The sequence below is a fragment of the Tenebrio molitor genome, chromosome 8, assembly GCF_963966145.1.
Source record: "Tenebrio molitor chromosome 8, icTenMoli1.1, whole genome shotgun sequence".
In the NCBI taxonomy this organism is placed as follows: Eukaryota; Metazoa; Arthropoda; class Insecta; order Coleoptera; family Tenebrionidae; genus Tenebrio; species Tenebrio molitor.
The window spans coordinates 16570766-16596695 of NC_091053.1; the positions used below are offsets into that span (position 1 = coordinate 16570766).

General features: G+C 39.8%; 5 protein-coding genes across 8 annotated transcripts; 1 reads left to right on the forward strand and 4 right to left on the reverse strand.

Moving 5' to 3' along the window:
- Positions 1 to 7749: 7749 nt before the first annotated feature.
- LOC138136783 (odorant receptor 4-like) lies at positions 7750 to 12711 on the reverse strand. The gene is made up of 5 exons (XM_069056078.1): positions 12493 to 12711; positions 11860 to 12442; positions 11610 to 11811; positions 11399 to 11554; positions 7750 to 11349 (listed from the first exon to the last, which is right to left on the reverse strand). The coding sequence occupies exons 1-5, from the start codon at positions 12680 to 12682 to the stop codon at positions 11296 to 11298; spliced, it is 1185 nt and encodes a 394-aa protein (XP_068912179.1). The 5' UTR covers positions 12683 to 12711; the 3' UTR covers positions 7750 to 11295.
- A 1359-nt stretch (positions 12712 to 14070) lies between these two features.
- LOC138137078 (uncharacterized) lies at positions 14071 to 14877 on the reverse strand. Its single transcript, XM_069056367.1, has 2 exons — positions 14703 to 14877; positions 14071 to 14654 (listed from the first exon to the last, which is right to left on the reverse strand). Exons 1-2 carry the CDS (start codon positions 14875 to 14877, stop codon positions 14071 to 14073), a joined length of 759 nt encoding a protein of 252 aa, XP_068912468.1.
- On the forward strand, positions 14079 to 22525 carry Uqcc1 (Ubiquinol-cytochrome c reductase complex assembly factor 1). 3 transcript variants are annotated; one of them, XM_069056083.1, is made up of 5 exons: positions 21202 to 21399; positions 21456 to 21626; positions 21677 to 21919; positions 21974 to 22168; positions 22219 to 22525. In XM_069056083.1, exons 1-5 carry the CDS (start codon positions 21352 to 21354, stop codon positions 22294 to 22296), a joined length of 735 nt encoding a protein of 244 aa, XP_068912184.1. In that variant the 5' UTR covers positions 21202 to 21351; the 3' UTR covers positions 22297 to 22525. The 3 variants fall into 3 exon arrangements, with proteins under 3 accessions (XP_068912186.1, XP_068912184.1, XP_068912185.1); XM_069056085.1 differs by lacking the exons at positions 21202 to 21399; positions 21456 to 21626 and adding an exon at positions 14079 to 14853; XM_069056084.1 differs by lacking the exon at positions 21456 to 21626 and having other exon boundaries at positions 21202 to 21423.
- LOC138136779 (zinc finger protein 808-like) lies at positions 18335 to 21003 on the reverse strand. 2 transcript variants are annotated; one of them, XR_011161425.1, is made up of 3 exons: positions 20840 to 21003; positions 18581 to 20791; positions 18335 to 18477 (listed from the first exon to the last, which is right to left on the reverse strand). XR_011161425.1 is itself a non-coding variant. In XM_069056073.1 (2 exons), exons 1-2 carry the CDS (start codon positions 21001 to 21003, stop codon positions 18907 to 18909), a joined length of 2049 nt encoding a protein of 682 aa, XP_068912174.1. In that variant the 3' UTR covers positions 18335 to 18906. The 2 variants fall into 2 exon arrangements, 1 of the variants encoding a protein (XP_068912174.1); XM_069056073.1 differs by having other exon boundaries at positions 18335 to 20791.
- Positions 22435 to 25902, reverse strand: LOC138136780 (sphingomyelin phosphodiesterase-like). Its single transcript, XM_069056074.1, has 9 exons — positions 25683 to 25902; positions 25352 to 25632; positions 24210 to 24596; positions 23979 to 24154; positions 23514 to 23705; positions 23294 to 23464; positions 22975 to 23155; positions 22722 to 22912; positions 22435 to 22661 (listed from the first exon to the last, which is right to left on the reverse strand). Exons 1-9 carry the CDS (start codon positions 25759 to 25761, stop codon positions 22523 to 22525), a joined length of 1797 nt encoding a protein of 598 aa, XP_068912175.1. The 5' UTR covers positions 25762 to 25902; the 3' UTR covers positions 22435 to 22522.
- Positions 25903 to 25930: the final 28 nt, after the last annotated feature.

Genomic DNA, 25930 nt, shown 5'->3' on the forward strand with positions numbered 1-25930 from the left:
TCAAACAGTTACCGTGATCACTGATCACGACTAATTTTTACAGGAAATCGTTATCGCTAAATCACTCAATACACATATTTGATGGAGTTACTTTAGTCGCAGTTATTTTAAGCTGTTTATAAACTATAATTTAAAAGATAATTATTAATGTATCATGAACAGAACAGGTACGTTATCAATCCAGATTTAGCTTGGCAAAAATTGCTACCTTTCAGTAAGATAGCTTTTGTTTTGTAATAGTGCCAGATGGTAATAACATTTCAGATTACAGAATTCTGTACAATTTCTATTTTGTTGTCGGGTAACGACAAGCAAGTAACTGCATAATAACCAGCGATTTAAGAATTTAAGAAAATATGTAGTGAAATCACTAATCACGGTTACTTCGAATATTTGATCACGGTGGTTCTACTCGTGATTTCCGAGTCACGGTGATAAAATCACCGGTAGTGAAATATCGCTCATCTCTAGTCGACGTACATGCGGCACATGCGCATATTGGGATTGAACCCAGTGAACGGCATAGAAGATACATTTTCTCAGTGGCGGCTCGTCAGGGTAGGCAAGGTAGGCGCCGCCTACCCAGACTTTGCCAAAGATATAAATTTATTCAAGTTAAAATTTATTAATACATAAATATAATTTAATAACTCTGAAATGTAATTTTTAATTTTTGTTTGTCTACATTATCGAATGTTTTATCCATTAGCAGCGCGCAATGAATCTCCGCCAATAACTTTTCACTGTCTACCAATACTTGGGCTTGAATCATGTGTGCTACGCTATCGTAAGCGAGGGCAGGCGACTGCACGCCTAAGCTAAATTTCATCTGAATTTTGCGAACGTGAGAGATTACCCTCTCTCTCTCTCTTTTCTCTTTACACTGTGTCAGAGTGAAATTGACGTGAGGGCAAAATATGTCAATATAGCGTTTAGAAGGCAACTGGATCGGTTGCCTTTGCGGCTTTCCCACCGATTCGTTTTCTACCTAGTCTGGGGCGCATGAGTTGTTGCTTCATTTTCTTCAAAATTCAGATGATTTTACAGATGTTATAATAAGTACATTTTCATTTATAAAGGATAGACATTTACGAAAAGTAGGTAACTTGGTATGTATTGTTAACTTGTATAAACCTCGTGACAAATTAATCAAGGAAAGAAATAAAATCAACTTACTTTTCATTAATAAGCAAACTTGTAACTTGTAACTATTAGTATTATTATAAGTTACTGAATAGTAGTTTTGTAAACATATACCAAAAACATTAATTAATATCTACTGGTGTCAAATTATGTACATAGCCCGTTCGTTAGAAACTTTCTGATTTCCCAAAATCGTATTAATATGAAAATTGGTGGCCGACTATAATCGACTGCTCCAAGCTGAAATAAAATATTTTCAAAAAGGCGACACTTCCGGAAATACCGGAAATCGACGTCATCTTTGTTTTTTTAAATAGAAAGGCCCCATTTTAATTATAAATTTGGATTCTACGTTAAATTTTGAGTTTAGAACGTCCTTTTGTTAACACTTATCTGTCATCGTTTTTGACCCACGTCATCTTCTTCTCTAAAAAGCAGGGTTACATGGCTTCATTAAAAAAATATATCTTTTGAACAATTGCAAATAAATAATTGTTTTTTTGTTTATCGAATTCCTGAAGGTTTGGTCGATCTTTTGCGCTATTAGTGACGTTTTTTTAATGTTTCATTCGCCGACTGCAATTTTCAAATTTATGTATTGCCGCCTACCTACACGAAGAGGGTACAAGCCGCCACTGCATTTTCTATCTCATATTCTTGGCGACAGTTTTCACTTTTCAGCTTAAACACGCATTCACACGCATTATAGTCATCCTAACAGTGGCGGCTCCTCCGTAAAAATTAAAAGTGGGCCTTGGAAGACCTTGGAAATTAGTTTAAAACACACCACTTTTACAACATAGGTACGTTATTTACAGTGGCGGCTCCTCCGAGGAGGCAACGGAGGCAGTGCCTCCCCAAATAAAATTAAATAAAAAGAAAATAAAAAATATAATACTTAATTAAATATTATATTAAATCATATTATTTATGAAGATATTTGCTTATAAATGATAATTATTCTCTTAAAAATGAGTTACAAGAAGATTTTAGCGGTTAGCATTTGTTGCTTTTGTCGGCCGGAGGCAGAGTTTAATTTAGCGCAGCATTGTTCGCCGCTAAGCGGACGAAAATGCATGGAAATGCGCCTAACTAGCATCGAGGCTCTCGGAATAAATCGTTTTGTGCCCGAGAAATGACTTCGGCCGGAGGCTTGCCTTGTTTACAGACGTCACGATTCATGTACATATGACCATCGCGGGAACGAACGCTGTTGGCTCTCGAACTGTAGCCGAGCTCTAACGAGTCTTGACTCTTGACTACGCACCGGTGTTCGTTTACAAGTGTAGATTGTAGGTGCTCGTTTGTTTTTGTTTTGGATTTGGAGTGGTGTTATTGGTCCCTGGTCAAAAGTCCGTGTTTTATTTATTTTTATATTGTTTAATAAAATGAATGAAGATATGGAAATTAAAGAAATTGCGAAGATATTAGTGATTAATTGTTAAATCATCCATTTAGTTCATTGTCTTACGACAAATTGTAAAAAGTCAAGAACAGCCACAACCAAATTTAACCGGCCTTATATGCGTAAGTGGAAAGCAGAAACGGTAATTTAACACTACGTGGTTACGTGGTATCAGAAATGCACATGACTCGTCGGAAGTGTGAACAAAAATTTATTGTTTTGTTGGCCTTGCATGCTATTTGCTGCTGAAACAGAAAACACGGTTTAGTCGCGTTTAAGATTTAATGATCTTAAGAATATTGCCCTTTGTATCGAACGACACCAAAAATCAAAAGAGCACATCAAGTCAGCCGTAAAATTTCATTACAATACGAGCCAGATGCCTGACCCACCCGCTTCACCCCGTACCTCGCCTTTTTGTGTGTAGTTTTGTTTATGTTAACGCACCCCGTCGAGGGTGTAAAGGAGTCTAGCTTCAGTCTTTGTGTTATATGTCGATAAGAAAGCACGTCTCATTTATGCTGTATTTGTTTTCATCTTTTGATGGCATTATAATAAATATTACAACTGATATTTTAAATGAGTCTTACAGTTAAGAAATTATTGGAAAAGTAATTAAAAAATCCTATATCTTTTAGATTTGAAGATATGGGGGCTCAAAAGGTGCAGCTTTGATCTCGTTTATTTTAAATATTAAAAAAGATTTTGACTACTTGTTTTTGACTAGCCAATGTTAAAATAATTCTGAATGATTGTGATCAGGTTTGCTTTACTTTATTATTTACAGTATTTCCAAGAAGTGACTTTATGTCGGTTTTACCTCAAATAACTTATGGCAACGTGGCTTTGATTTTTCTTTCTTATTTCCATGGATACAACAAAAATTAAATATTTATAGTGTAACAAATACCGTGCGATCAAATAAAAAAAAAAATCAGAGTAGGCGAAAATGGTGTTTTGAACCAATCAAAGCATCAGAATAGCACAATCCAGGTAACTGGATTTTTTTTTTAATTGATCGCACGTTATGTAGGTTCATATCTTCTACAAAAAAGAAGATTGAACATTTTTACCTGATATTTTTACTTAACAACGTACTGGTAAGCTGTTCCGCGAATTTTGGGGCACCCGGTATAGTATATTTAAAAAAATTATTATTATGGTGTATTTATTATTACTATGTTGGTTCAAGTTTGCCTCCTCAACAATAAAACCCACGAGCCGCCACTGCATCCTAAGTTATATGTTTTACAGCCATTTAAAAAGCATTGTGTCGTTTTTGTTTATTTTATTACAACCTAAATACACCAAAATAAGATTGCCAATGACTTAAATTAGCATTTCGTGGTCACTTAGGGTGTTTTGGAAAAGTTTTTGCACGAGTAAAGCTGTGAAACTAAAAAAAGTCGTATTCTAACCGCAAAGGTGGGTGTAACCATCATACATATGTCGTAATTTTTCAACCGTCGATGTAAATTCGTTAAAATCCGTTAGTCATAAGGAAATGTAGAAGTGTATTTGGTTATGAGTGAATGCTAATAGATTGATCGGAACGAATTAGTTTTAACAGAAAAGTTGTCGGTTAGGATAGTCGGTTGGCTTCAACGGATTGTTTTTAGGTTTAAACATTTGATTGTTATTGGATTAGTAATTTTGGCCTTTGGAGCTAGAATGAATGTGACTGGTTGAATGAAATGGGGATGTATGAGTATAAAAGTAAGAGAGTTACAGTAAGTTGAAGAGAGAAATTGTGAATCTAAGACTGAGTAGACTTAAGAATTAGAGTTAAGAGTAATTCGAGTGTATGGAAATAATAAATCATCGTTCATAATAAATTCAGTGTTCGAAATTGATTAAACATCCTGACAAGAGCAAAGAAGAAAATATTGCTACAGTTTAATCAAAAGTGTAAATTCAAAGAGGAAAAATATTTGTAACAATTTCAGAAGTGGAAGAAAGAGAAAAAAAATTATTGCAACAAGATCAGAAGTGGGATAGTTGTGAAGAAAATTATTGCAACAATTTCAGAAGTGGGATAGAGAAGAAAAAATTATTGCAACAAATGTAAATAAAGTTTTATTTCAAACATGCAGAGCTAGCTGCTACAGTAACAATGAATGCATTTCCCTCAAGTGCCAGAAATATATATGCATATTGTCGTCAAAATTTCATGTATTCGGATTAATTGTTAAATTTTGTATAATTTATCCACAATATTTTATGTGCTTAAGTTAATGTTTAGAATTTATATTTTTTATATCGTCAACATTTTTATGAACTTGAGTTAATGCGTGGCATTTTATTTTAACCCCGACGAAGTCAAGAGCATGCAGCTGGGGTGATTAACTATCGAGCCCCAGCTGGGTCGTAAATGTCATAATTATCACATTTCTGCATTTAAAACTGTTTAGTTTTAGTTTTTGGGAGCATTCTGTAACACACCGCCGAATAATAAAGAGCTGACTTTGATGTTTAACGTTTTCTTTCGTTTAAAATATAATTAATTCCCTATAATATAAAGATGTAGGTATACAAGTATATAGGTTATAAGTATATATGTATGGATTACGTAAAATACTATGAGTGCAGTGCTAACTGCCCACACTCCCGCCCTTTGCCCTCTGGGCCACGTGTAGTCTTGTATTCGGGGCAGTCCCGCTCCAAATAGCAATGATGAGGTCACGGGGCGCACGTGTCATTCGATACGCCGAAATACGCCGAAATCCTAACACAAAGCTTAAAAACAATTGTTACGATTTCAATAATTATTGTAGGACAACGAAATATTAAACACATTTTTTTTTCCTGTTTTCGTCTTTTGCATATGTCTAAGTCACGTCCAAAAGTTAGATGGATTTATAGACTTGTTTTGGACCTTCAGGAATTTCGATAAATAGTTCAAGACAAACAAAACAGTACCGAGACATTATTTACAACCCTCTCGCACACCCCAATAGTGCGAGATGCCAGACCGTCACAAATCTGTCAGCGTCAGACCATGAGACCCATTTCGTGATTGTTGGATGCTGATTATTAGGGTATTTAAAGGGCGGACTAGATCAGTTGAGGAGGAACTGTGACAGAGTGTAGAGCAAAGAATCCAATTAGAATATCTTATTAAAGTTTATGCGAAAGTGAGTTTGTGAAAGGTGTAGTTAATTTACACAAGGTGAGTGTATCACTGAGTAACCTGTTTCTGTTGGTGATGTGGTGAGTTTACCTATTTTAATAATTGATATTGATCATGATCATGGCCATAATTAAATACAATCAGCATGATGAGTCTTTGAATGATTTATGAATAATTAATTGAGAGTATTGAGAGTCGCTGACTGAGATCAGGGCTGCTCGTGATTGCTAATTAATTGAGGGTCGCTGACTGAGATCAGGACCGCTCGTGATTAATAATGAGTTGAGAGTCGCTGACAGGGATCAGGACTGCTCGTGAGTTATAATTAATTGAGATGATATTGTTTTCACCATTGAGGGTGATTATGTTGTTGATTTGATCAGAGTCATAACAGTTTGATGCAATTGCTAATTTTGATATGATTAAGCCCCGACATGTCGAGCTAATTAATTAGACTGTCCAAACTTCCTTTGTTCCGGCAACTGTACGCTAGCAGAGACCGTGGAGCTGCTAGCGGGGTGAAATTGATTGTGATGCACTGGCAGAGACCGGGGATGCTGCCAGTGTGGCAGGTCGAGTGTGCCGCTGAGGTCCATCAGGGCCGCTCACCTGTTTTTGGTGATCACAATTGATTGAGGGTCGCTGAGTGTTATCAGGGCGCCTCGTTTGATTACAGTTGTGCAGTGGACTGTTAGAGTCCTGGGGGTTCGGAGTGAACCCTACTCTTTTCCTTTTCCTAACAACCCTGGACAAAGCCCAATGAGTTAATAATAATTGATAATAACTTAAAGTACTAGAGCTCAATGAATATGTGATGATAATTGATAATCACCAAAGATATTAAGAGTTGACATTGACGTTGTGATGGTACCATATTTGAGATGTGTGTGATTTATTATTGTAAATATGTATTGGTTGTGCTCGCACAACACTTTCAGCGAACTGGTTACTCACCACCCCATTTTATTATTTTACAGGAGGTAAGCCTGTGATAGATGTGCAGACCACGATCACCTCGATCCACGACACAAGCCGTCATGACACCATTGTTAACGTAATGTTCACCCAATTATTTTATTTACTGACAATTACCAAATTACGACATCCTGACACTGCATCAAGTCTGATGTGTTATATTGATTGATAATTTGATTAGTATCAGCATTATTATTATTTTTGTGTTCTGTCTCTCTCTGCGAGAGTTATCTCTCTCGCACTCGCATCATAGCTCCTGCATTATAACAAAGGTTTTAAGCTCTTCTTTATTTTAAACTACGACGGTGTAAACGGCTATTAATTAATTAACAATTCCATTTCGAGATATTATGGAAATACTAGAGAATAAACATTGTTATTATATGTGTTGCAATAATTTTTTTTCTCTTACTTCCACTTCTGAAATTGTTACAAATATTTTTCCTCTTTGAATTTCCACTTTTGATTAAACTGTAGCAATATTTTCTTCTTTGCTCTTGTCAGGATGTTTAATCAATTTCGAACACTGAATTTAAAACACTAACTTTATTATGAACGATGATTTATTATTTCCATACACTCGAATTACTCTTAACTCTAATTCTTAAGTCTACTCAGTCTTAGATTCACAATTTCTCTCTCCAACTTACTGTAAGTACTGTAACTCTCTTACTTTTATACTCATACATCCCCATTTCATTCAACCAGTCACATTCATTCTAGCTCCAACGGCCAAAATTACTAATCCAATAACAATCAAATGTTTAAACCTAAAAACAATCCGTTGAAGTCAACCGACTTTCCTAACCGACAACTTTTCTGTTAAAACTAATTCGTTCCGATCAATCTATTAGCATTCACTCATAACCAAATACACTTCTACATTTCCTTATGACTAACGGATTTTAACGAATTTCTATCGATGGTCTAAAAATTACAACACATTTATCCCCATTTAATTATTTGTCGAACCCCAAATAATTAACATTTGTTTAAAAATAAGGAACATCCGTCGTTGGAAACAGCCATAAATGGAGTATAAATGTTACAATCTAACACTCAATTTGTCAGGATTCAAAAAACAAACTCAGACCTCTTAATAATTTACTATGTATATTAAGGACTCTTGGAAATCAGTACAAGTTACCAGATCTTAGGTCAAAACAAGAGTGTCTAAAAACTAACTAAAATCGCATTTATACATCCCCTTTCTTACATCTGGCATCCATCTATCACCTCACTCACCCAACGCCCACACCAAATGCACAAACCACATTGTAATGATTTGAATACATTACTTTTTCCGCCAAATATTTGAACCTGCGCAAAACGGCAACAAATGTGGTCGTGATCGTCATCGAATCGGAGGAGCCCTACGTTGTGATTTTCTTTTGGCGGAAAGGTTCGGAATGCAAACGGTGAGGGTTCCAGTTGGAAGAGTGCCGCAAATAAAACACACATGTGAGGGACGCAAAATACCTTTTATTAAAAATGCCTGTAATAACTTTGATGAAAAAGAAATTGAAACGAATACAAAAGACAGAAATTAAGGTTAACGAAGTACAAGAAATTAACTAGTTGAGTACATCACAAAGATAAACGACAAGATGAATGCAACCATATTTAAAACAACAGGAAAACGGGCACATGACAGACAAAATGACAGTTTAAAGCTTACAAACAAGTAAACAAATTATAAGGCAGTTATTACAGACAGGGACGGATGAAAAACCCTCTTCAAAAACCGTATCCCAGGTATTACTCATATTTTACAATTCGATTAATGACAAAACAATGTTTAACTCGGAACTACGCGGTCAAGGTACGCCAACGGGAACTTAGAGCTGGAGGTAACAAACTTTCGGTCGCGAGGGGACTCAGAAGAATAATCTGAATCATCTTGAAATCAAGCGACGTTTATAGATATTCGGGGTATTAATGAATGTCAGACTATTTCGCCGACCAAGCAAGAGTGACAGAGCGCCTCGGGGTCGTACGATTAGCATCACTAAACAGCATAAGCGAATATTTAGCTCCACCGTCCCCAACCAACCGTTTCCCGACAAACCCCCGAAATCTCTATAACCTCGACGGAAGCTTCACGAAAACATCCCGCCGCCGCATAAGCGAAGACTCAGGTCCGCCCCCGCTAACGGCTTTAAATAACCGTAGCTTCCACAGAAATTTGACTAAACAACCCCCTCCGACCTCCTGACTGCCACCTAGCTCCCATGGGGGCGCACTTACAACATTTTACTTTAACTTTTCCGAAATCTAACAACAACACAAAGAAAAAACCCGAGTTTAATTCAATCGAACAAAGCGTAACATTAGCGATGAGAAAATTCGACACAACATAGCGCAACATTAAACAATGATGAAATAAGCAAAACAAAACGCAACATTAAACAAGGAGGAAATAAAAGAGAACAAGACGTGAAGTTAAATAACGATAAAATAGAACCACTTTAAATGGCACAAATATCAGTAAACAGCATAAATAACGAATACAATAATCGTTGGTAATGTTAAACAAAAAGAAAATGGCGGGTCGAGTGCCGTTAGAAAATGCTAGAAAAAAAAAACAAAATGGACGCTCGCGGTTCGGACGACGGCTCCTAATTTCCGAAATTACCTGATTACCAAAAAAATGAACCTCCCGGGAGAAACTTAGGGATAACGCTTAAAATTAACAAATGGGCGCTTCTTAAAGAAACAGCATGCAACAAAATGAAATCTACAACATACCCTTACCACGTGGTCCTGGTCCCAAAAACAAAACACAAAAAAAAAAGGCAACGAAAGTGGGATAAATTACCCAGGTGAATTAAAAACGTTGAATTCTTCACGGGGACACAAAATATCTACTCGGAACGGTAGTGTAATCGGTTCAGATGTAACTTACAGATTTTTGGAATATTGGATCGCTCTTCGCTAGGTCTGTTCGTTTCGAAAAACCAAACAAAAGTGAACTACCCCCTTCAACCGCCCGCGCGAGCCCGTTTCAACCCCCGCCATATTTCCGCTAGTAGTTCCCAGTCTAGCCGCTAGTACCTTCACATTTGGCGCGCTGTTGTGGTGGTACCGGAAACTTAAATTTAAATTTTAAACTGGGTCACTACAACATGCACCCGCAAAAGACCACAACGGTCATATCAGTCCCAGCAAATTTACACACTAACCATAAAGCAACACATGTCAACTGTTTCTAACACCCATGGGAAACGCAGAGGGCTGTCTTAGATCTGTCAACAAGTGTGACTAATGGACATTTGCCCTCGTTTCGCATAAGTGAAAACTACCACGGTCCTAACAAAACAAAAAAGGAACTTATGTCTAATTAATCCATTTTTCAACATCTGTAACATAAATAAATGTCTAATGTTGTTGTTTATTTTGTAGAGCTGTTAAAGTTGAGGAGGAGAATGGCTTCGAAACATGTTATTGAATTTAATGCCATTGCCACATCATTTAAAGATGATAACAGATAATTAGTAAGAGGGGAAAATGCCTATAATACAATACATGAGTGGCCATGTAAAAAAAAAATAGAGTTTCATGAAGATGTGGACCCTTGGTTGATTAAAGGCACTGTTATTGAAGATATTTTATTCTCAGAGGAATATCGCAATGCTGTTAAAAAAAAAATAATACTTTTTTGGAAAAGTCGTTATTGTGGTTACAATTTTGTTAATGAAATGACGAAGTATAAAAGTTGAAGGAAAACTATCAGTTCATTCATAGATAATCTGAACATATCAGTAGAAATCTAAATGACATGGAGAAAAATAGAAATTAGATGCGTTATCGATTAAATTAACAAATGTCTAAGAACAGGAAATCCTAAAGCTTTCGTCATAGGCTTTCGTTAAAAAGTTCTTGACCTTAACAATTAAAATGGAAACCAAAGAATTTTAAAATTACTATAACTGGCCATACTGCCAACTTAAATTTGAATTTTCAGGATCAAAATAACATTCAAAACTTACCAGAAAGAAGCCTAAGAAATTCGTGTTTGATTTTTTTTTCAAATAGAAAAATTGCTGTTCAGGTTTACCTAAGTGGTTTAAGAAAACAAGTCTGATTTCGAATTTATTATGAACTACTGTGAAATGTGCTGATTAGGCTAGGGCCACACTACAGACTTTTCATCGGCCGACAGTTTAGTTGGTTGCTTAATAAGTATGAGGACTTATGTGAGTGCGCACACTAAAGCGATTGTAGTCGGCCGACAGATTGATCGAAAACAGTTTAGTTTATAGTCCTACAGAAACTCTAGTGGAACCCGACTTTGGTCGTAAATTTATGTTTGTCACTTGAAAAATAGAATTTTATGCTGCAGCAATAATCCTACTAATAAATGCTAATGAGGGTTGTCAGTTTGGGGTTCGCAATGTTCGCTTCAAGCAGGGATGTTACAGGTAGTGGTAGTTGTATTTATGACAAAGGTTATTACTTGATAATAAAATCTTATTCTTCGGTTGTTGTTGGTAAATTTACAACCAAAGTCGAATTCCACTAGAGTTTCTGTAGGACTATACCTGGTGGGCGCGGAAGCTACCCAATAGGACTAAATTATCGGCCGATTATTTAGTCTGTAGTGTGGCCCTAGCCTTAAGGTGATGCCATCTTCAAAAACGGACTACGGCTTCAGTTTCAAGAGCAACGTAAAGTACGAATAAGCCGAGTACAAAACCTGAAAACACACAAATTAACAAGAAACAACACTCCAAATCGCACTCAACCCCCAAAAATGTGGCCAAAGACATCACTTTCAGTCCGCAAGCCTTCAAGGTGAGCGCTTTCTGGCTCCGCAACAAGATCAAGATCACATATTTCTGCATTGAGGATTCTTTTTCGTACCAGTGGAACGAGTAAATCGCGTCGGAGATGGCCGAACTCTGCGTAAAACTTTAAGTGAGTCCCACCCACGATGAAACGAACTGTACACTGTACCTCGTCCATGATCGCTTGTCCATAGTAGCACACGATGAACAGCATGCCCAACCACCCCGACAGGTGCAGGAAAAATCTAAAAGCCTCGACGTAGTCAGGGGTTGTGGTGATTTCGAAACCTAGAATGCTGATGATGAAACTGGTCCAAGTGATGTGCAACAACATCATCTGGTTGAAAGCCTGATCGGCTCTGGTGGCGTAGCTGCAGTACCAACTTTAACAAACCGAAATCACTACAACTGTCACTCACTCAACAATGGCGGTGTGGTATTTGACACATAACCTCATTCTACCCTCCAAAACGTCGCGATCTGTCATCGACGACATCTCCAAGATCATCCCCTTCAAGTGTCCCAGTTGTGCAGTTGTGTGCATCAAAACCCCGCATATCAGCATCGTGATCACTATGATAACCGTCGTGACCAAAATGCAAATCGTGATTTCGTAAAGGGCCACGAGTTCCGCCAAGGGTGAGTAGTCAAACCTGAAGGGCATCAAAAACCTGACCACCAACCCGCACGGTATCCCAAATCTGGTCATGTGACTAGACCTGTCATTTTGACAGCTGTGATAGCCCAAAACGGGCAACAAGCCGTAACACACGTTGCCCACGATACCATAGACAATGAACAGTTTGGTGTAGAAACCGACAGACTTGTCCGTCTCCTCGATCAGACTCTTGGGACTATAGTCCTCGAATTTTTGCAAATCTCTGACCAAAGCCACGATTTCGGATTTACGCCTTATGAAGCACGTGGACACGTACATCACTCCGTAGAGGGCGCTCAGAGCGACGAAATTCTCGTTGACGCTTGCGAACGAGGTGTCGTCCTCTGAAAAGCGTACAGTTCGGCGCAAGGATAGGCTATGGTACCCTACTTACCGTAAAACTGTGAAATCAAGTCGGCCAGTATCGGGAAAGTGGTGATTGTGACGATCGTCGTGACGTAATACTGTTTAATTGTGGTAGAGTGATTTCGGGGCCACATGTTCAACACGGTGAGAGTTTTGACGAAGAATTTTAAGTAATCGTGCGACATGGTTCTAGTGAGTTGGGTGTTTGAGTGGTTCATGTTGGTAGGCGTGGTTGACTGTTGTCTTGAGAAATATGGTTAAGTAATGCGGCTTAAATTATCAATGGGGTGCATCGACGTTCGCAGTGAATTGTAAATGTGAAGGAGAAATGTTTTTGACGTACTTGTTAAGGTTTCAGTTTTAACAAGAGGGTGAAGTAGGAGTATGCAGAATACAAGATCTGTCAAAAAGGAGCTAGTTTTAAAAAAACTGAATTGAAATGAGAGGGCCAGACTTACGCCTATAAATGTGGCCAGAGACATTATTTTGAGACCGACTGCGGAAATCGTGAGAGGTTTTTGACTGCGGAGTTGCATCAAAATGACGTATTTTTGAATGGAAACGGGTTTGTCGTACCAAGAGAAAGAATATGCAGCTTCAGAAATTGCAGAACTCTAGAAAAAAGTAATTTTTTTTCTACTGACATTTCCATAGAAATATTTTGACACATTGTTAATATTTACGACAAATTATCCACATTTGCTGTATCTACAGTAAAAACGTTTTAAATGTGGATTGTCAAACTCAAGTTCGCTTAAAAATTATGACTGAACCGTACGTTAGTGCGAAATCTGTCATAAATTCCAAATACCTTATAAGTGCGCCTTCTTACTTTTCCTGGTAGTGCCAACTTAACGGCAAGTCCCTAATCCACATCTACAGGCTGTTATTCAAATGCGTGACCAAATTTTAACCACGAGCTACTGGCTTCATGTAGAACTCGGAAAAAATGTGTAAACAATTCTATCAAAAAATAAAATGACATTTATTTTTTTAGCTACAATTTTTTTTAGTCTTCTACATTGTCCCACAACCTCGTAGGTAAAATTTCCGCACATTTTAAAAATACACCCTGTTTATCATATAAGATTTTACGTTGCCAACCTAATAATCATCAAATAACTAGTGGGTCATGCCAACACTGTGACAATTGTTTTAAAGAAAAAATAAACTTTACCTCGTCCATCAAAGTTTGTCCGTAATGACAGACAACGTACAACATTCCCAACCATCCCGCCAAATGCATTCCAAATCTCAGAGCTTCGGTGACGTCATCTGTCATAATTATCTCAAAACCCAAAACGCTGATAACAAAACCGGTCCAACTGACGTGGAGTAGCATCATCTTATTGAAGCACAAGTCGCTTCTAGTAGCATAACTGCAACTCGATTTTGTTACAAAGAGCGATAAATGATTTTTGAGCCACCAGGTAAATACGCACTGTAACTTTACCCACCAGAAAACTGAAAAATACATTACATTTTTGTGTTTGACAATGAGAGTCTTTGCAAACATTACAGTTCTCTGTTGACCTTGTGAGCTGTCAAAATTTTCGATGGGTAAATTTACTGTCGTGACATTTTCAAAATTCAAACAACACAAAACCTACTCGACGAGTGCAACGTGGAACCTGACACAGAACCGGACCTTCTCTTGAAGTTCTTCTTGTGGACAAAAAGACAAATCCGCGATCAGCGTCTTCAGTCGCTTCAAATGTGAGGTTAGGTGTATCAGCACCCCACAGATGAGCATAGTGACGGACATGATGATCGTAGTGGCCAATGTACATTCGACAATGACAGTCACGATGAGCAATTGTTTCAAAGGTGAAGTGTCATATCTGAAGGGTAGGACGTATCTGGTGACCATCCCGCACGGGATGCCGTATTTGAGCATGTGGAACGTTTTGTTTTTCTGGCACACCCTGTAGTGGAGCAGAGGCATCAGTCCGTAGCAGAAGTTGCCGACCAAGCCATAGAAGATGAAGAGCTTGGTGTAGAACTGTGCGGACTTCTCCGTCGAGTGGATCAAGGACATGGGGGAGAAGGCCTCGAACTGGGCGAGGTCCTCGATCAGCGCCCTGATCGAGTTCTTGTTTTTGATGAAGCAAAAGGAGATGTAGATGACGCCGAGAAGGGCGGTCAGAGCGATGACGTTCTCGATCACGTCGGTCAAAGAGACGGTTTCTTCTGCACAAACGAATTGAACAGTTGAAGAGAAGATTCAACGTGTTTTACCGAAGAATTGCGTCATCATGTCCGCCACAACGGGAAGAATCGTGACGGTGAGGATTGACGTTACGTAGTATTGCTTGAGGAAAGAGGAACATCTGCCGCCCTCTTGCGGCCACATGCTCAACAATCGTAGGGTATTCACCGTGAACTTGAGGTAAGTGTGTTTGTCGTCGGACATTTTGGTTTTGTTCACTCGTGTGCAAAAATCGAGTTTTATTAACAATCTCGTTTGAGATATTTATAAAATGGCGGTCTGACGTACCGTTAGTTTCTGAATTATTGAAAATATAAAAATTATAGGTAGGTATACATTTCTTCTGTAATGTTATACGTGAGAGTTGTTTTGTGATCAATTTTAAAGCGCTCCAGTTTCGTAATTCTAAAACTTCCAACTGAAATATTTAGTGGTCGTGTTGATGTAATGTCGATGGTGAGTTAACAATTGAACACTTTTCGATCAAATTAAAGAACAAAGTGAACGAGAATGTAGCTTTAGATGTTTTATGAAAAGTAATGACGGTTGGAGTGTCTAGTTATGTTTAGATGTCTTTATTGACAAGAATTCAATAAAATTAATTATAAATTGATGGAAAAACGGAGAATAAAAATGAGAGGACAACTTGGAGCGATTAAGATGAAGCGACAAAGGAAAGCAAATAAACTGGAACCCGATGCGATTTATTTCTGTGTTCGAGTTAATTAAGAAATGAAAACAACAAGGTTCGAAAAGGAAAGATACGGGGTGATCAAGAAGGACTGTTTAAGTTGGTAATGCTGAATTTTATTTTTAAATGGTACAACTGGAGTAACTTCCGGTTGTTGACGGCTTTACACTGACAAGTCAAATTTGACATTTCAAATTAAACATGCTGGTGAATCGTTCCAGAGAAGAGTTAATTTATGTTTAGAGCAAAATGGGAGCACTTGGAGAATTTCTTTTAGTTAATTTTTAGATTATTATTCCGAATTCCAACTTTGATTTATTTTTGTTGTTAATTTTTACTCTCATAACCTACCATTTTGTCGTTATTAATGCTACATCAGATATCTGTCAAATAAACCCACAAAACATATCCGGTTGCAGTGTTGTAAATAGCCGAATAAAAAAAATTCTTAATTGTATTGCCAACTTAAACAGTCCTTCTTGATCACCCGGTATAAAAAATGAGCCACCTGTTGATTCATGTTGGTTAAACAAAAATATCCCTAGTGTGTTTTTGGCTGTAACACGTGCTGAAAAAACGAACCAGAAAAATGTTTCTATTTATTTCTGCGTTGTGGCGTAAAAGCAAAATCTGTTCATGGCCTACTAAATCTGAACTGCGCTGCGCTTATTACGGCCGTAACAAACTAGCTGAATGATTGATTCGGCTAACCTCAAAAAATCTACCCTTAACTAGCGCCATCTCTTTAAAGATATTAAACTACAAATCAACTAAATTGCTACAATAATTTAAATTTCCTTGAATTTCATCAAGGTTGAAGTACTAACATGGGAAAATAGTGCGTTGCATGTGGAGAAAATAACAACAGTTATTTTCAAATTCCCAGCAACCTCCAAACCAAATCCAAAATTGATAAAATTATAAAAAAAAACTAAATGAAACATTTCACTGTAATACATGTTTCTTCTTTATTATCTACAGCAACTCCAGGACCCTTGTTACGATTAGTTTGGCTTCAAGACCGTGGGGTCTGTAAATTTGTGGGGCTTTTAAAAGACTTGGCTAATATTGCCACACAAGTTTTATCATATTTAATTCCAAAAAATCCTTGTCAACCACTGGTTACTACTTTGCATCCACATTTAATACAGAATTCCATATTTACCTGTGATAAACACAAAGATAAAATTTGTAAAGTTATTATCCAATTAGTAATTAAACCAATTTTAAACATTTGTTTATAAAAAAAAACAGATTACATAAAAACGAAATCCATTCAGAATAAACTCACAAGTAGGAAGGTTTTAAAATTATAAACTTACGAGAAAGGTATTGTCTTCCTGCAGATAGATAGTTTTACTTTTAATTTTTCTACTGTGCTCTATCCATTTTCAGATTTTGCAATTCCATTTTATATATAAATATTATGTTTCATAATTTGATCATTGTAATTATTAGGTATTCTTACGTTCATGAAACGTATTCGTGAAAATTTATTTCGCGTCAAAATGACAAAATAGAAAGTGTTAACCTAACAAAATAAACACGTTACGTGATTGTGATTGGATAATTTCAATTCAAATTACATTTTTCTTTTCTATTTCGCTAACAGATGGAGTTGGTTAAGGGTGAATTCAAGGTTGGTAGAACTGACTAATTTGTATAATAGGTTGCCTCGTTTCCATTTAAAGCAATAGTCTGAATTTTTTCCCCCCGCAAAAGTTACTCGTGACGTCACAGTGTACTAAACTTTTACTACAGAGTCTGTCGATCATGCATTAGGTGTTCCTTCGCTAGAATAAATCCCAAAAAGCCACCCAATAAACTCCACGGAGCTTATAAACCTTAGGTTCTATTCGAACACCCAAAATTTCTGGGTTGATTTTACGTCACGAGTTACTTTCCCCCCCGCCCCGCAATTTTCAACGAGGCAACCTATTATACAAATTAGTCAGTTCTACCAACCTTGGGTGAATTTTTTGAGGTTAGCGGAATCAATTGCTCCATTGAAAATCCGAGCTTTGTTACGGCCGTAATAAGCGCAGCGCAGTTCAGATTCAGTAGGCCATGATCTGTTTTCCTCGGGATTGTTTTTGGTTCTAAAGACCGGGTACAGAGAAGGAAAGCATGGGAAAGTGCTTTATTAATGGGAAAACATTCATCTAATTATATGAGGGTCTATGGAAAACACTAAAAGACAATATAATACGTAGAGGGATATAATACCATTGTCTAAGTAGTTCTACTTAGACTTACTAATTTGAATTTAAATTGCCGTCGCCGAAACAAACTAAAAGGAACTAGGAGGAGAAGCGACGACACACGAATACCATCGAGAAGTTCCGACGGCGGGAGAGTTTTTGGTTTCCATCTTGAAAAATAAATGCGCTCTTTCGACTTTTAGCTCTGGAACTGAACGGTTGTGTTTTCTGTTACTGTATTTAAAAATTGAGTGTTTTGTTGGTACAATTCTTTGAGTCGTTCATTTTGTTTGTCCCCCATAAGTGTAGCATCACGTGTGACGGTAACGGGTTGCGCAATGTAATCCAGGTTATCTTAACCACGACACGTGTTTCACAGGTATATATGTTTTTGTTTTGTTACGGTAATGTAAATGGGGAAAACGGGCGAAACTCGGGGGCGTCGCGAACCACGTGGGAAGGGAAATATGGGAGGCGTACCGAAGGGCCCGTCTGGGGTTGCCGTCGTCGCCTCCACGACGGAATACCCGGGAGAGTGTTGTCCTCAACCACGTGGGAAGTTAAGTTGCCGGCGCGGAGCAGATTTAAAACGGGGAAGGGAAAGGAAGGGGCATGCTACGGGGGCCGACGTGGAGTTTCCCAGCGTAGTTCCTACGGGGCCACCCCACGACCACGAGGCCAAAATCTCCGTTGAAAACGTTATTATCTAAGATTCTCCCGTACAGATTTTACTCGCTCCCTTTTTTCCGAAAAAAATAAAACACCAATGTCGAAAGTATACTTTATTATCATCCAAATTCAATAGTACTGAACAACTTCTCCCAGTGACGCTTCCAAGTAATCTCCAGAGGCTACAAAGTTCTTTTCACCGCTTCCCTCGCGCCGATACTAGTTCAGAACAAAATATAAATCCTGAAATTGCGTCAAATTGAAATCAAAAAATTCAACACAATTTTCTGCACTGTATGTAGAAAAAATGTAAACTACAACCTGGAAGAATGTTTGATATACCTACCGATTCCTGTCCTTCCAGCTCCCACTCCGGATTTTCAAAACTCCCACTCGTTTAAATCCGATCCTCTAGTAAAAAAATAAGAATTGCATACAGTAGTATCGCTTTTTACTAATAATAATACGGTTATATGTTAATATATAAGATTAATAAAAACAATATGTTGTCAAATGTAAGATATGTTCCTAAACATAACACAAAGATTCTTACAACGATCCTTAGATATATTCGTACAACATTAAAAATCTATATCCATCTCTAAACCGCCATCTTGAGCATCTCTATCGCATCTTCTTCTCCCATAAGTACTACCACAACGAGCCTGACCATCAATTGAACTCTTCGTAATCGTCCACCTCCTTCTTGTTCTGCCTCGTGTTATACTTCTTCACCACTTCGGGCTTGCTGTGCACCATCTTCATGTGCGAATTGAAACTGCTCTTCCACTTGGTGTCAAACATGCACACGGAACACTTGTAGATCTTCGCCGTCTTGGAGTTGGCGTGGACCCTCAGGTGCGACTTGATGCTCTCCTTCCACTTAGTGGTGAATCCGCACTTCTCGCACTTGTAAGTCTTCAGCTCGGCCTGACAGTGCACTTCTTTCATGTGCTTGGTCAGGTAGTACCTCGACTCTCCCTCGTACTCGCATTTGGCACATTTGTAGATCTGCGTCGAGTTGTGTCTCTCGACGTGCTCCTTGAAGTACTGCTTCCAGATGGTGATGAACGAGCAGATGGTGCACCTGTAGAGCTTCACCAAGTCGGGGGACGTGTGCTTCTTGACGTGCTCGCGGAAGTACTGCTTCCACTTGGTCTTGAACTTGCAGCTGGTGCACTTGTAGACCTTGTCGGGGCCGACGTGCTGCTTGACGTGGTCGCGGTAGCACTGCCTCCAGGTGGTGGTGAAGTCGCACTCGTCGCACCGGTACTGCTTCAGCAGCTCCGGGGATTTGTGCTTCTTCACGTGCTCCTTGAAGTACTGCTTCCACTTGGTGATGAACTCGCAGTCGGGGCATTTGTACACCGGGATCTGGTCCGGGGAGTTGTGTTTCTTGACGTGCTCCTTGAAGTACTGCTTCCACTTGGTCTGGAAGGGGCACTCGGTGCAGGTGAACGTCTCTACTTCCTCACCCCCGTTGTGGAGCTTCACGTGGCGCTTCAGGTAGGTCTTGCTGCGGGATTCGAAGGGGCACTCGGGACACTTGTGCATCTTCACGTTCTCGGGGGGGTTGTGGATGGTCATGTGACCGTTGAGACTGTTTTTCCATTTGGTTTTGAAGCTGCACAGGTTGCAGTGGAATTGCGCCGCGATTTTCGACTCGTCGTGGATGGTTTGGTGGCCGATCAGGCTGTTCTTCCACTTGGTCTCGAAGGGGCACTCCGGGCACTTGTAGCTCTCGCTGCCGTCGTGCAGCTTGATGTGCCTCTTCAAGTATTGCTTCCACTTGGTCTTGAACATGCACTCGGTGCACTGGAAGTACTCGACTTTGTCCGACACGTCGTGGACCTTCTTCAGGTGCCTGGACAGGATGTATTTGGAGTCGCCCTCGAAGATGCAGTGCGAGCACTTGTAGATTTTCAGTTTTTTCGGCGTGCTGTGCCGCTTCACGTGCTCCTTGAAGTACTGCTTCCACCTGGTGACGAAGTGGCACTCGTTGCATTGGTAGTGCTTGACGGTGTGCGGGGCCGAGTGGATCTTCATGTGCTCCTTCAGGTACTGCTTCCACTTTGTTTGGAAACTGCACTCTGTGCATTTGTGCTTCTGAAGGCTGTCCGGCAGGTGCGACTTCAAGTGCCGGTTCAGGTACTGCTTCCAGTTCGACTCGAAGGGGCACTTGGTGCACTTGTAAATCTTGAGATTGTTTTCTTTGACGGTGTGTATCGACATGTGCATTTTCAGGCTGGTTTTCCACTTGGTTTGGAAGCTGCAGGTTGTACATTTATACATATCGAGGCAATCTGGGGCACTATGGATCCTTACGTGTTTAGCTAAATAGTTTTTCCATTTGGTTTTATACGTACACTTTTTGCATTTGTAGAGTTTCACGAATTCCGGCGAGCTGTGGATTTTCATGTGGCCGCGCAAACTGTTTTTCCATTTCGTTCGGAAGGGGCACACGTTGCATCGGTAGTTTTTGTCCTGTTCTTCGGACGGTTCGGGTTTCACGATGCGTGGCACGTCGGGCTCGGGGGGCCCGTCCGCTTCGGCGCACCTGCAAATACGCGTTTATTACGTGCTCCCGATCACGGGAAGGAGTTACCCGTCGTCGAAGGGGCTCTCGTCCCGCTCTGTCTTAATCTCGACTTTTATTATGTCGCATTCGGGGGTCTCTTCCAGCTCGTATTCCATCTCCTCCTCGCTCAGACGCTCCGTCTTCACGAAGACGTTGCTGTAGTCGCAATTTTCTACATTTGTTTTGTTCATTTTTATTTATTTTTTCGACTGACAAGAGTCGGAGTATTTTCGGGTTGTTCGTCGATTCGTCACTTCGTTTTATTTATTTCTTCCTTATCTTCGTGTTTTTCGTACACCACAACAATTTATAGATTATATTTTTACCTCTTTTTTATTAATCTTGTTTATTAAAAAATAAATAAAGCGAAGCGCCATCTGTCAACTCTCATTGGGCAGGAAAAGCGCCAAATTCAAATCCGATTCGTGTTTCCCCCTTCTGCCACCAGCCGGCGACAAACTCACATAACCTCACTTTCACAAAACTAGCCCCCTTTCCACAACTAATTAATTGCCACAAGACTGACATCCACGGACAAAATGAACGTGGCCCGATTTCTTAAATTTGCAATAACATCGGCTCCGAAGGTATTTCTGTCCGCAAATTATTACGTAAGTCTCTCGTTCATAACCTCAAATTTTAGCCCCAAATCTACCAAAAAATGCGACTCGACTCTCGAATACTATCTCGCCCTTCCTTACTATCGTCGCACATACGCAACGTATCTACTGTCGAAACAAAACAACTCAGAAAGCACGAAAGCTTTGTATACAAAATTGTCAACAAACTCCCTTTTATCAACCTCAACAAAACTGTAAATACCGTCTGCGTTTAGTTCGCCTCGTCCTCACGGGACTGTTTTAGCGCATCATGGGTTCTGCGTACGTTCTCTATGAAAACATAGCTGACAAAATCAACTATTTGGATTTTTTTGAGGAGCTCTACCTTCCTGACACGTTTTACTCTTGGTTTGTCGTGACGGAACTGCACATTTGGATGATTTCGGCGCGGGCGATGGCGGACGGCGACGATGGCAAATTTCTGAGGAACTATTTGGTGGAAGCATTGTGGAATGATGTAAACCAGAGAATAAAGCATCTGGGAGAGGTTAAATTCGGTTTGGCGTCTCGCCCTCAAGTCTTATCAGTTCTGGGATTTTAGGACAGCAATCCGTCGGCGGCGAGGGTGCAAGTTAGAGAGTTGGCGGAACAGTTGCAGGCGGCGTTGATCGCGTACGACGAGGGGTTGCAAGGAGACGATGTGGTCCTGGCGGGGGCGTTGTGGAGGAGGTTTTATCAACAGGAGGATGTTGACACCAAGTCGTTGGAAGTTTTGGTGAAATACGTGCGCAAGCAGGTGCGTGTGTTAAAAAATTGAAATAAAATAAATTAATTTGATTTTGACAGATGAGGCTACTCGACCACGTGTCCTTGGAACAATTTTTCGAAGAGCGCCGCATCGATTGGACATGCTTGAAGAATTAGTCGTTGGAAGTAAGTAAATATGATATTTATTATATAAATATGAAAATAAATTGTTGATGACTTTTGAGAAATGTCAAAGTACCATAGATACCCTGTCGTGTTTTCTCAGGTGAGCGCCATCTGTTATAAAAACCGTGATTCACAAAGAAAAATATATTTCTAGCAGATAAGAGAAACCAAAATTGAAATTTTCATTAGCCAAAAACAAAAAACGAATTTTCTCGTCTTATGTTGTTCTCTTTTTTATATTTTGACACTGAATCGATTCGCTGGCTTCGACTGCCGTGATACCGCACACTAATTTGCGTAGACAAGTATCGTCACATCCTTGAGCTGTGTAGGGGTCGCTATCGCGACCTTGATACCTTCATAGAAACAAATGTCACCATTGACAGAACATAAATGACAGCTATTACGCAACTCACCTAAAGTACTGTTGCATCAGAGTGCGATTGCGTGACATGCGTCCGATCAGATCTGTCAAACTGTCGTACGTCGTGTTTTTCAAACCGTAAGCGTCCTTGAACGAGTACAACTTGTACCATTCCGGATCCTTGTCTTTGTTTTGATTCGCTTTTGTCAAGTTGTAAGTGTAGTGATCGTAATCGAGTACTTCCTGAAAGTACATTTTACAGAATCCAGAGGTTTTGTCATGTGTGTATTTTTTTGTGAACATACCAAAGTATTCGCATCGACGTCATAGGTCCTGTAGTTCGGATTGAAACCGACGAATGTCGTGAAACTTCCGGCGTTGTAGGCCACGTTGATGATCTTCTTGTGATTGGTTGGATCACGAAATAGGCGGAGCTCGTCCAGGTGGGTGTGGCCGTTGAAGTGGGCCACTATGATTGGGGCGAATCTGCGGCACGAATTGACAAGGTGGTGTAATTAAAATGACAGGCGGTATGTAAAAATGACAGGGTGAATGTAAAATGACAGGTTGGATGTCAAATGACAGGCTGAATGTAAAAATGGCGGGATCTGTGTAAAGGGGCACCTATCGACGATCTTCCTAAATTGGCTGGTCCACCGTTGAAGACACTGGATCTCGCCTGGCGGTATGTGCGACAGAATGTGTACTTTTTCACCATCCTTCTCGGCCTTGGTTAATACGTCGACCAACCACTTCAGCTGATCGTAGGGATCTTCGTCATGGTAGAGCAGCCACCTCAAGAAAAATCTGTTTTATCTTGCTCCAAGAAAAGACAGAAACTTACAGATTACTGATGAAACAAACGTTACTGTTCAGGGCGATTATCCTAAACTTGGGCTTGACCAAGACGGTGTAGTACCCACCAGCCAGGATTGTCGCTTTGGTCTCGTCCGGCAACCAACGTTTCCATTCAGATGCCATGAGATCGAATATCCATTGGGTGGAGACTTTCGACGTGACATTACCCGGCGAGTAACTGAAAACAGACAGGACGATGTAATAATAATAACGTTGGTGGTTTTTCATTGGGAAGTTTTTAGATGTTGTACACTCGGCTCTAGTCACACTGTTGTGCGAGTAAAAAACAAAGAAAACGATCACGTTTGTACTGGTTTTGACATTTGAAGTTGAGCCGATCGTACACAGTTCGTATAAAATCCAAAATACACTAGGTCGAAGTGCGGACCTTTGAAGTATGCACGTTAAAATATTGTGAAGCATAAAAAATCGAAATGTGTCGCTGACTCACAAGTCGGTGGGATGTGGCTCGTGGTTACCCAAAATGGGATACAGAGGTGTCGCTTTGAAAGTCTTGTTAAAGAGTTGGAAAAGTTCTTTTATGGCTTTGACGTTCTCGTCCTTGGTGGTGGCCCAGGATCTGTGACTGACGATGTCTCCCGTGTAGTAAATCAAGTCGAATGTTTTCTAAAATGCCAGCGTTTCAAAGCCGCACGTGAGTTCACCTCGCGACGTCACTTACGTGTGCGTCCTTCAGGTGCGTCATCAATTCGGTGATGCTGTGCCACGGAGTGTCACAGACGTGGTAATCCCCCCAATAGCCGGCGGCGTTCGTCGCTTTAGACGGGGGCCCGTTGGATTTCTGACAGCAGAGGGGCACATTGCAGGCGGCGTTGGAACCCGGTTCGTACAAGGGGTCGTAGTGGAAGTCGGTCAAGTGGAGGACTTTCAGGGGGGACGCTTCGGAGTGACTGGGGTGGTGGGTTTTGACAGTTTTACGTTTGGGGGGAAGGTCGACCGTCCATTTGTGGGCGTTGGGGTCGGTGCAGTTTTTCGGTTGGAAGGCGATCGCACAGACTCGGTGGACCGTCAGGTCTTTCCGGTTGTCGATTATGTACAAGACAGTGTCCTGGAATGTTGGCAGTGCTTGATTTATATTTGTCAAGACTGGTTTTGTAAAAATTTGCAAAAATACTATTTCGAGGCGAATACTTTTTAAGTGAAGTGTTGAAGAATCAGATAATGGGGTAAAATCAAGACAAAAACCTCAATTTATGTGTTAAAGTGGGAAAAACATTTTTGAAATGTCAGTAAGTATTGCCAACCGCAACGAAACAAAGACTAGCCTTTTTGCGACTTTTTAAAGTAAATTGTCGAAGAATTTTTTCTGTTGCATTATTTTTAATTACTGACCTGTAATATACTACATTACATGAAAATTCCAAGTGATTTATTGGAGACAACTCCAACAATATTAAAAAGTTTAAATAGTGTTATATCTTGAAGCGGTTGGCAGCCCTGCGAAATTTTGAATTTTTCGTTGACATGTACAAAAATTGTTCAAAATGAATTAAAATCGGGTCTAGTTTTGTTCATAAAGCACCGGATATGTGTTAAGTCGCGAATATATCATAAGTTGATAGTGATAACGTGTTGTAAATGTCGCAACAGAGAAATTCTTGTGGCACTGGGTAAGTGAGGTTATGTTCATGGCGCAGTTTTATTTAAATTTTTGTAACAAAACGAACATTCGCGGCAACTTTTTCTGACAAATACGTGTTCAACGCTCAAAATATTACACCGTTATTCTTTACAACGGCTACTTTAGTATATTATTACACTACCGTACTCTAGAACGCACATTTACCATTTTTACAGACTCACAATTTCGATATTAATATAGCCGTCGCACGCGACGCCGCCCCAGGTGGCGAAAGTCCGACACAGCTTTCGGAAAAACGCCACCATAGACTCCTTATTTGCGCCAGATCTCCTGTAGGCGATGATCTGTCTTATAACTAAATCGCAAGTTTGACAGAAAAGGTGATTCGAGGTTTTCTTGTCTTTTATCTTGACCAAATCGTTGACGGCCCTGGTGAGATTGTGCGAGATTTTCTTGGTAACTTTCAACTCTCTCACTTCGTTGGAAATGATTTGCGGTATGTCTGCAAAAAGGAAAACGGGAGAATGGCGAGGGGGTCGTCGGGTCACTCACCGTTGTAGGTGTGGGTCGAGGCCACAAAAACTGTGATGGTCGATGCCAAAAACAGGAAAATAAGAGATGCGATTTGCATCTTGTCTTTGTTCACGTCTGCGGTAAGCTTTCCAAAGGTTTGGAACGTGACAGGGACTTTGAATTTGTTCTAATCAGTAATGTCATAGGGTGATGCGATAGCGCGGCCGTTGTGTTTATCGAGTGACGTTGGTAACCACGAAGCAGAATTAAAAGCAATTGTTTTCTTA

Excerpts from the sequence above, each read along its gene's own strand:
- LOC138136783 (XM_069056078.1), bottom strand. The coding sequence starts at position 12,682 with ATGAACCACTCAAACACCCAACTCACTAGAACCATGTCGCACGATTAC. Across the intron at positions 11,555-11,609 it reads GACAAGCGATCATGGACGAG|AGTTCGGCCATCTCCGACGC; the intron begins GTACAGTGTACA and ends AGTTTTACGCAG. Across the intron at positions 11,350-11,398 it reads CTTTGGCCACATTTTTGGGG|GTTTTGTACTCGGCTTATTC; the intron begins GTTGAGTGCGAT and ends GTGTGTTTTCAG.
- LOC138136779 (XM_069056073.1), bottom strand. The coding sequence starts at position 21,003 with ATGAACAAAACAAATGTAGAAAATTGCGACTACAGCAACGTCTTCGTG. Across the intron at positions 20,792-20,839 it reads GAGAGCCCCTTCGACGACGG|GTGCGCCGAAGCGGACGGGC; the intron begins GTAACTCCTTCC and ends GCGTATTTGCAG.
- Uqcc1 (XM_069056083.1), top strand. The coding sequence starts at position 21,352 with ATGAACGTGGCCCGATTTCTTAAATTTGCAATAACATCGGCTCCGAAG. Across the intron at positions 21,400-21,455 it reads CAATAACATCGGCTCCGAAG|CCCCAAATCTACCAAAAAAT; the intron begins GTATTTCTGTCC and ends CTCAAATTTTAG. Across the intron at positions 22,169-22,218 it reads TGAAATACGTGCGCAAGCAG|ATGAGGCTACTCGACCACGT; the intron begins GTGCGTGTGTTA and ends TGATTTTGACAG.
- LOC138136780 (XM_069056074.1), bottom strand. The coding sequence starts at position 25,761 with ATGCAAATCGCATCTCTTATTTTCCTGTTTTTGGCATCGACCATCACA. Across the intron at positions 25,633-25,682 it reads CTCGACCCACACCTACAACG|ACATACCGCAAATCATTTCC; the intron begins GTGAGTGACCCG and ends TCCTTTTTGCAG. Across the intron at positions 22,913-22,974 it reads ACGTCGATGCGAATACTTTG|GAAGTACTCGATTACGATCA; the intron begins GTATGTTCACAA and ends ATGTACTTTCAG.
- LOC138137078 (XM_069056367.1), bottom strand. The coding sequence starts at position 14,877 with ATGTCCGACGACAAACACACTTACCTCAAGTTCACGGTGAATACCCTA. Across the intron at positions 14,655-14,702 it reads CATGATGACGCAATTCTTCG|AAGAAACCGTCTCTTTGACC; the intron begins GTAAAACACGTT and ends TCGTTTGTGCAG.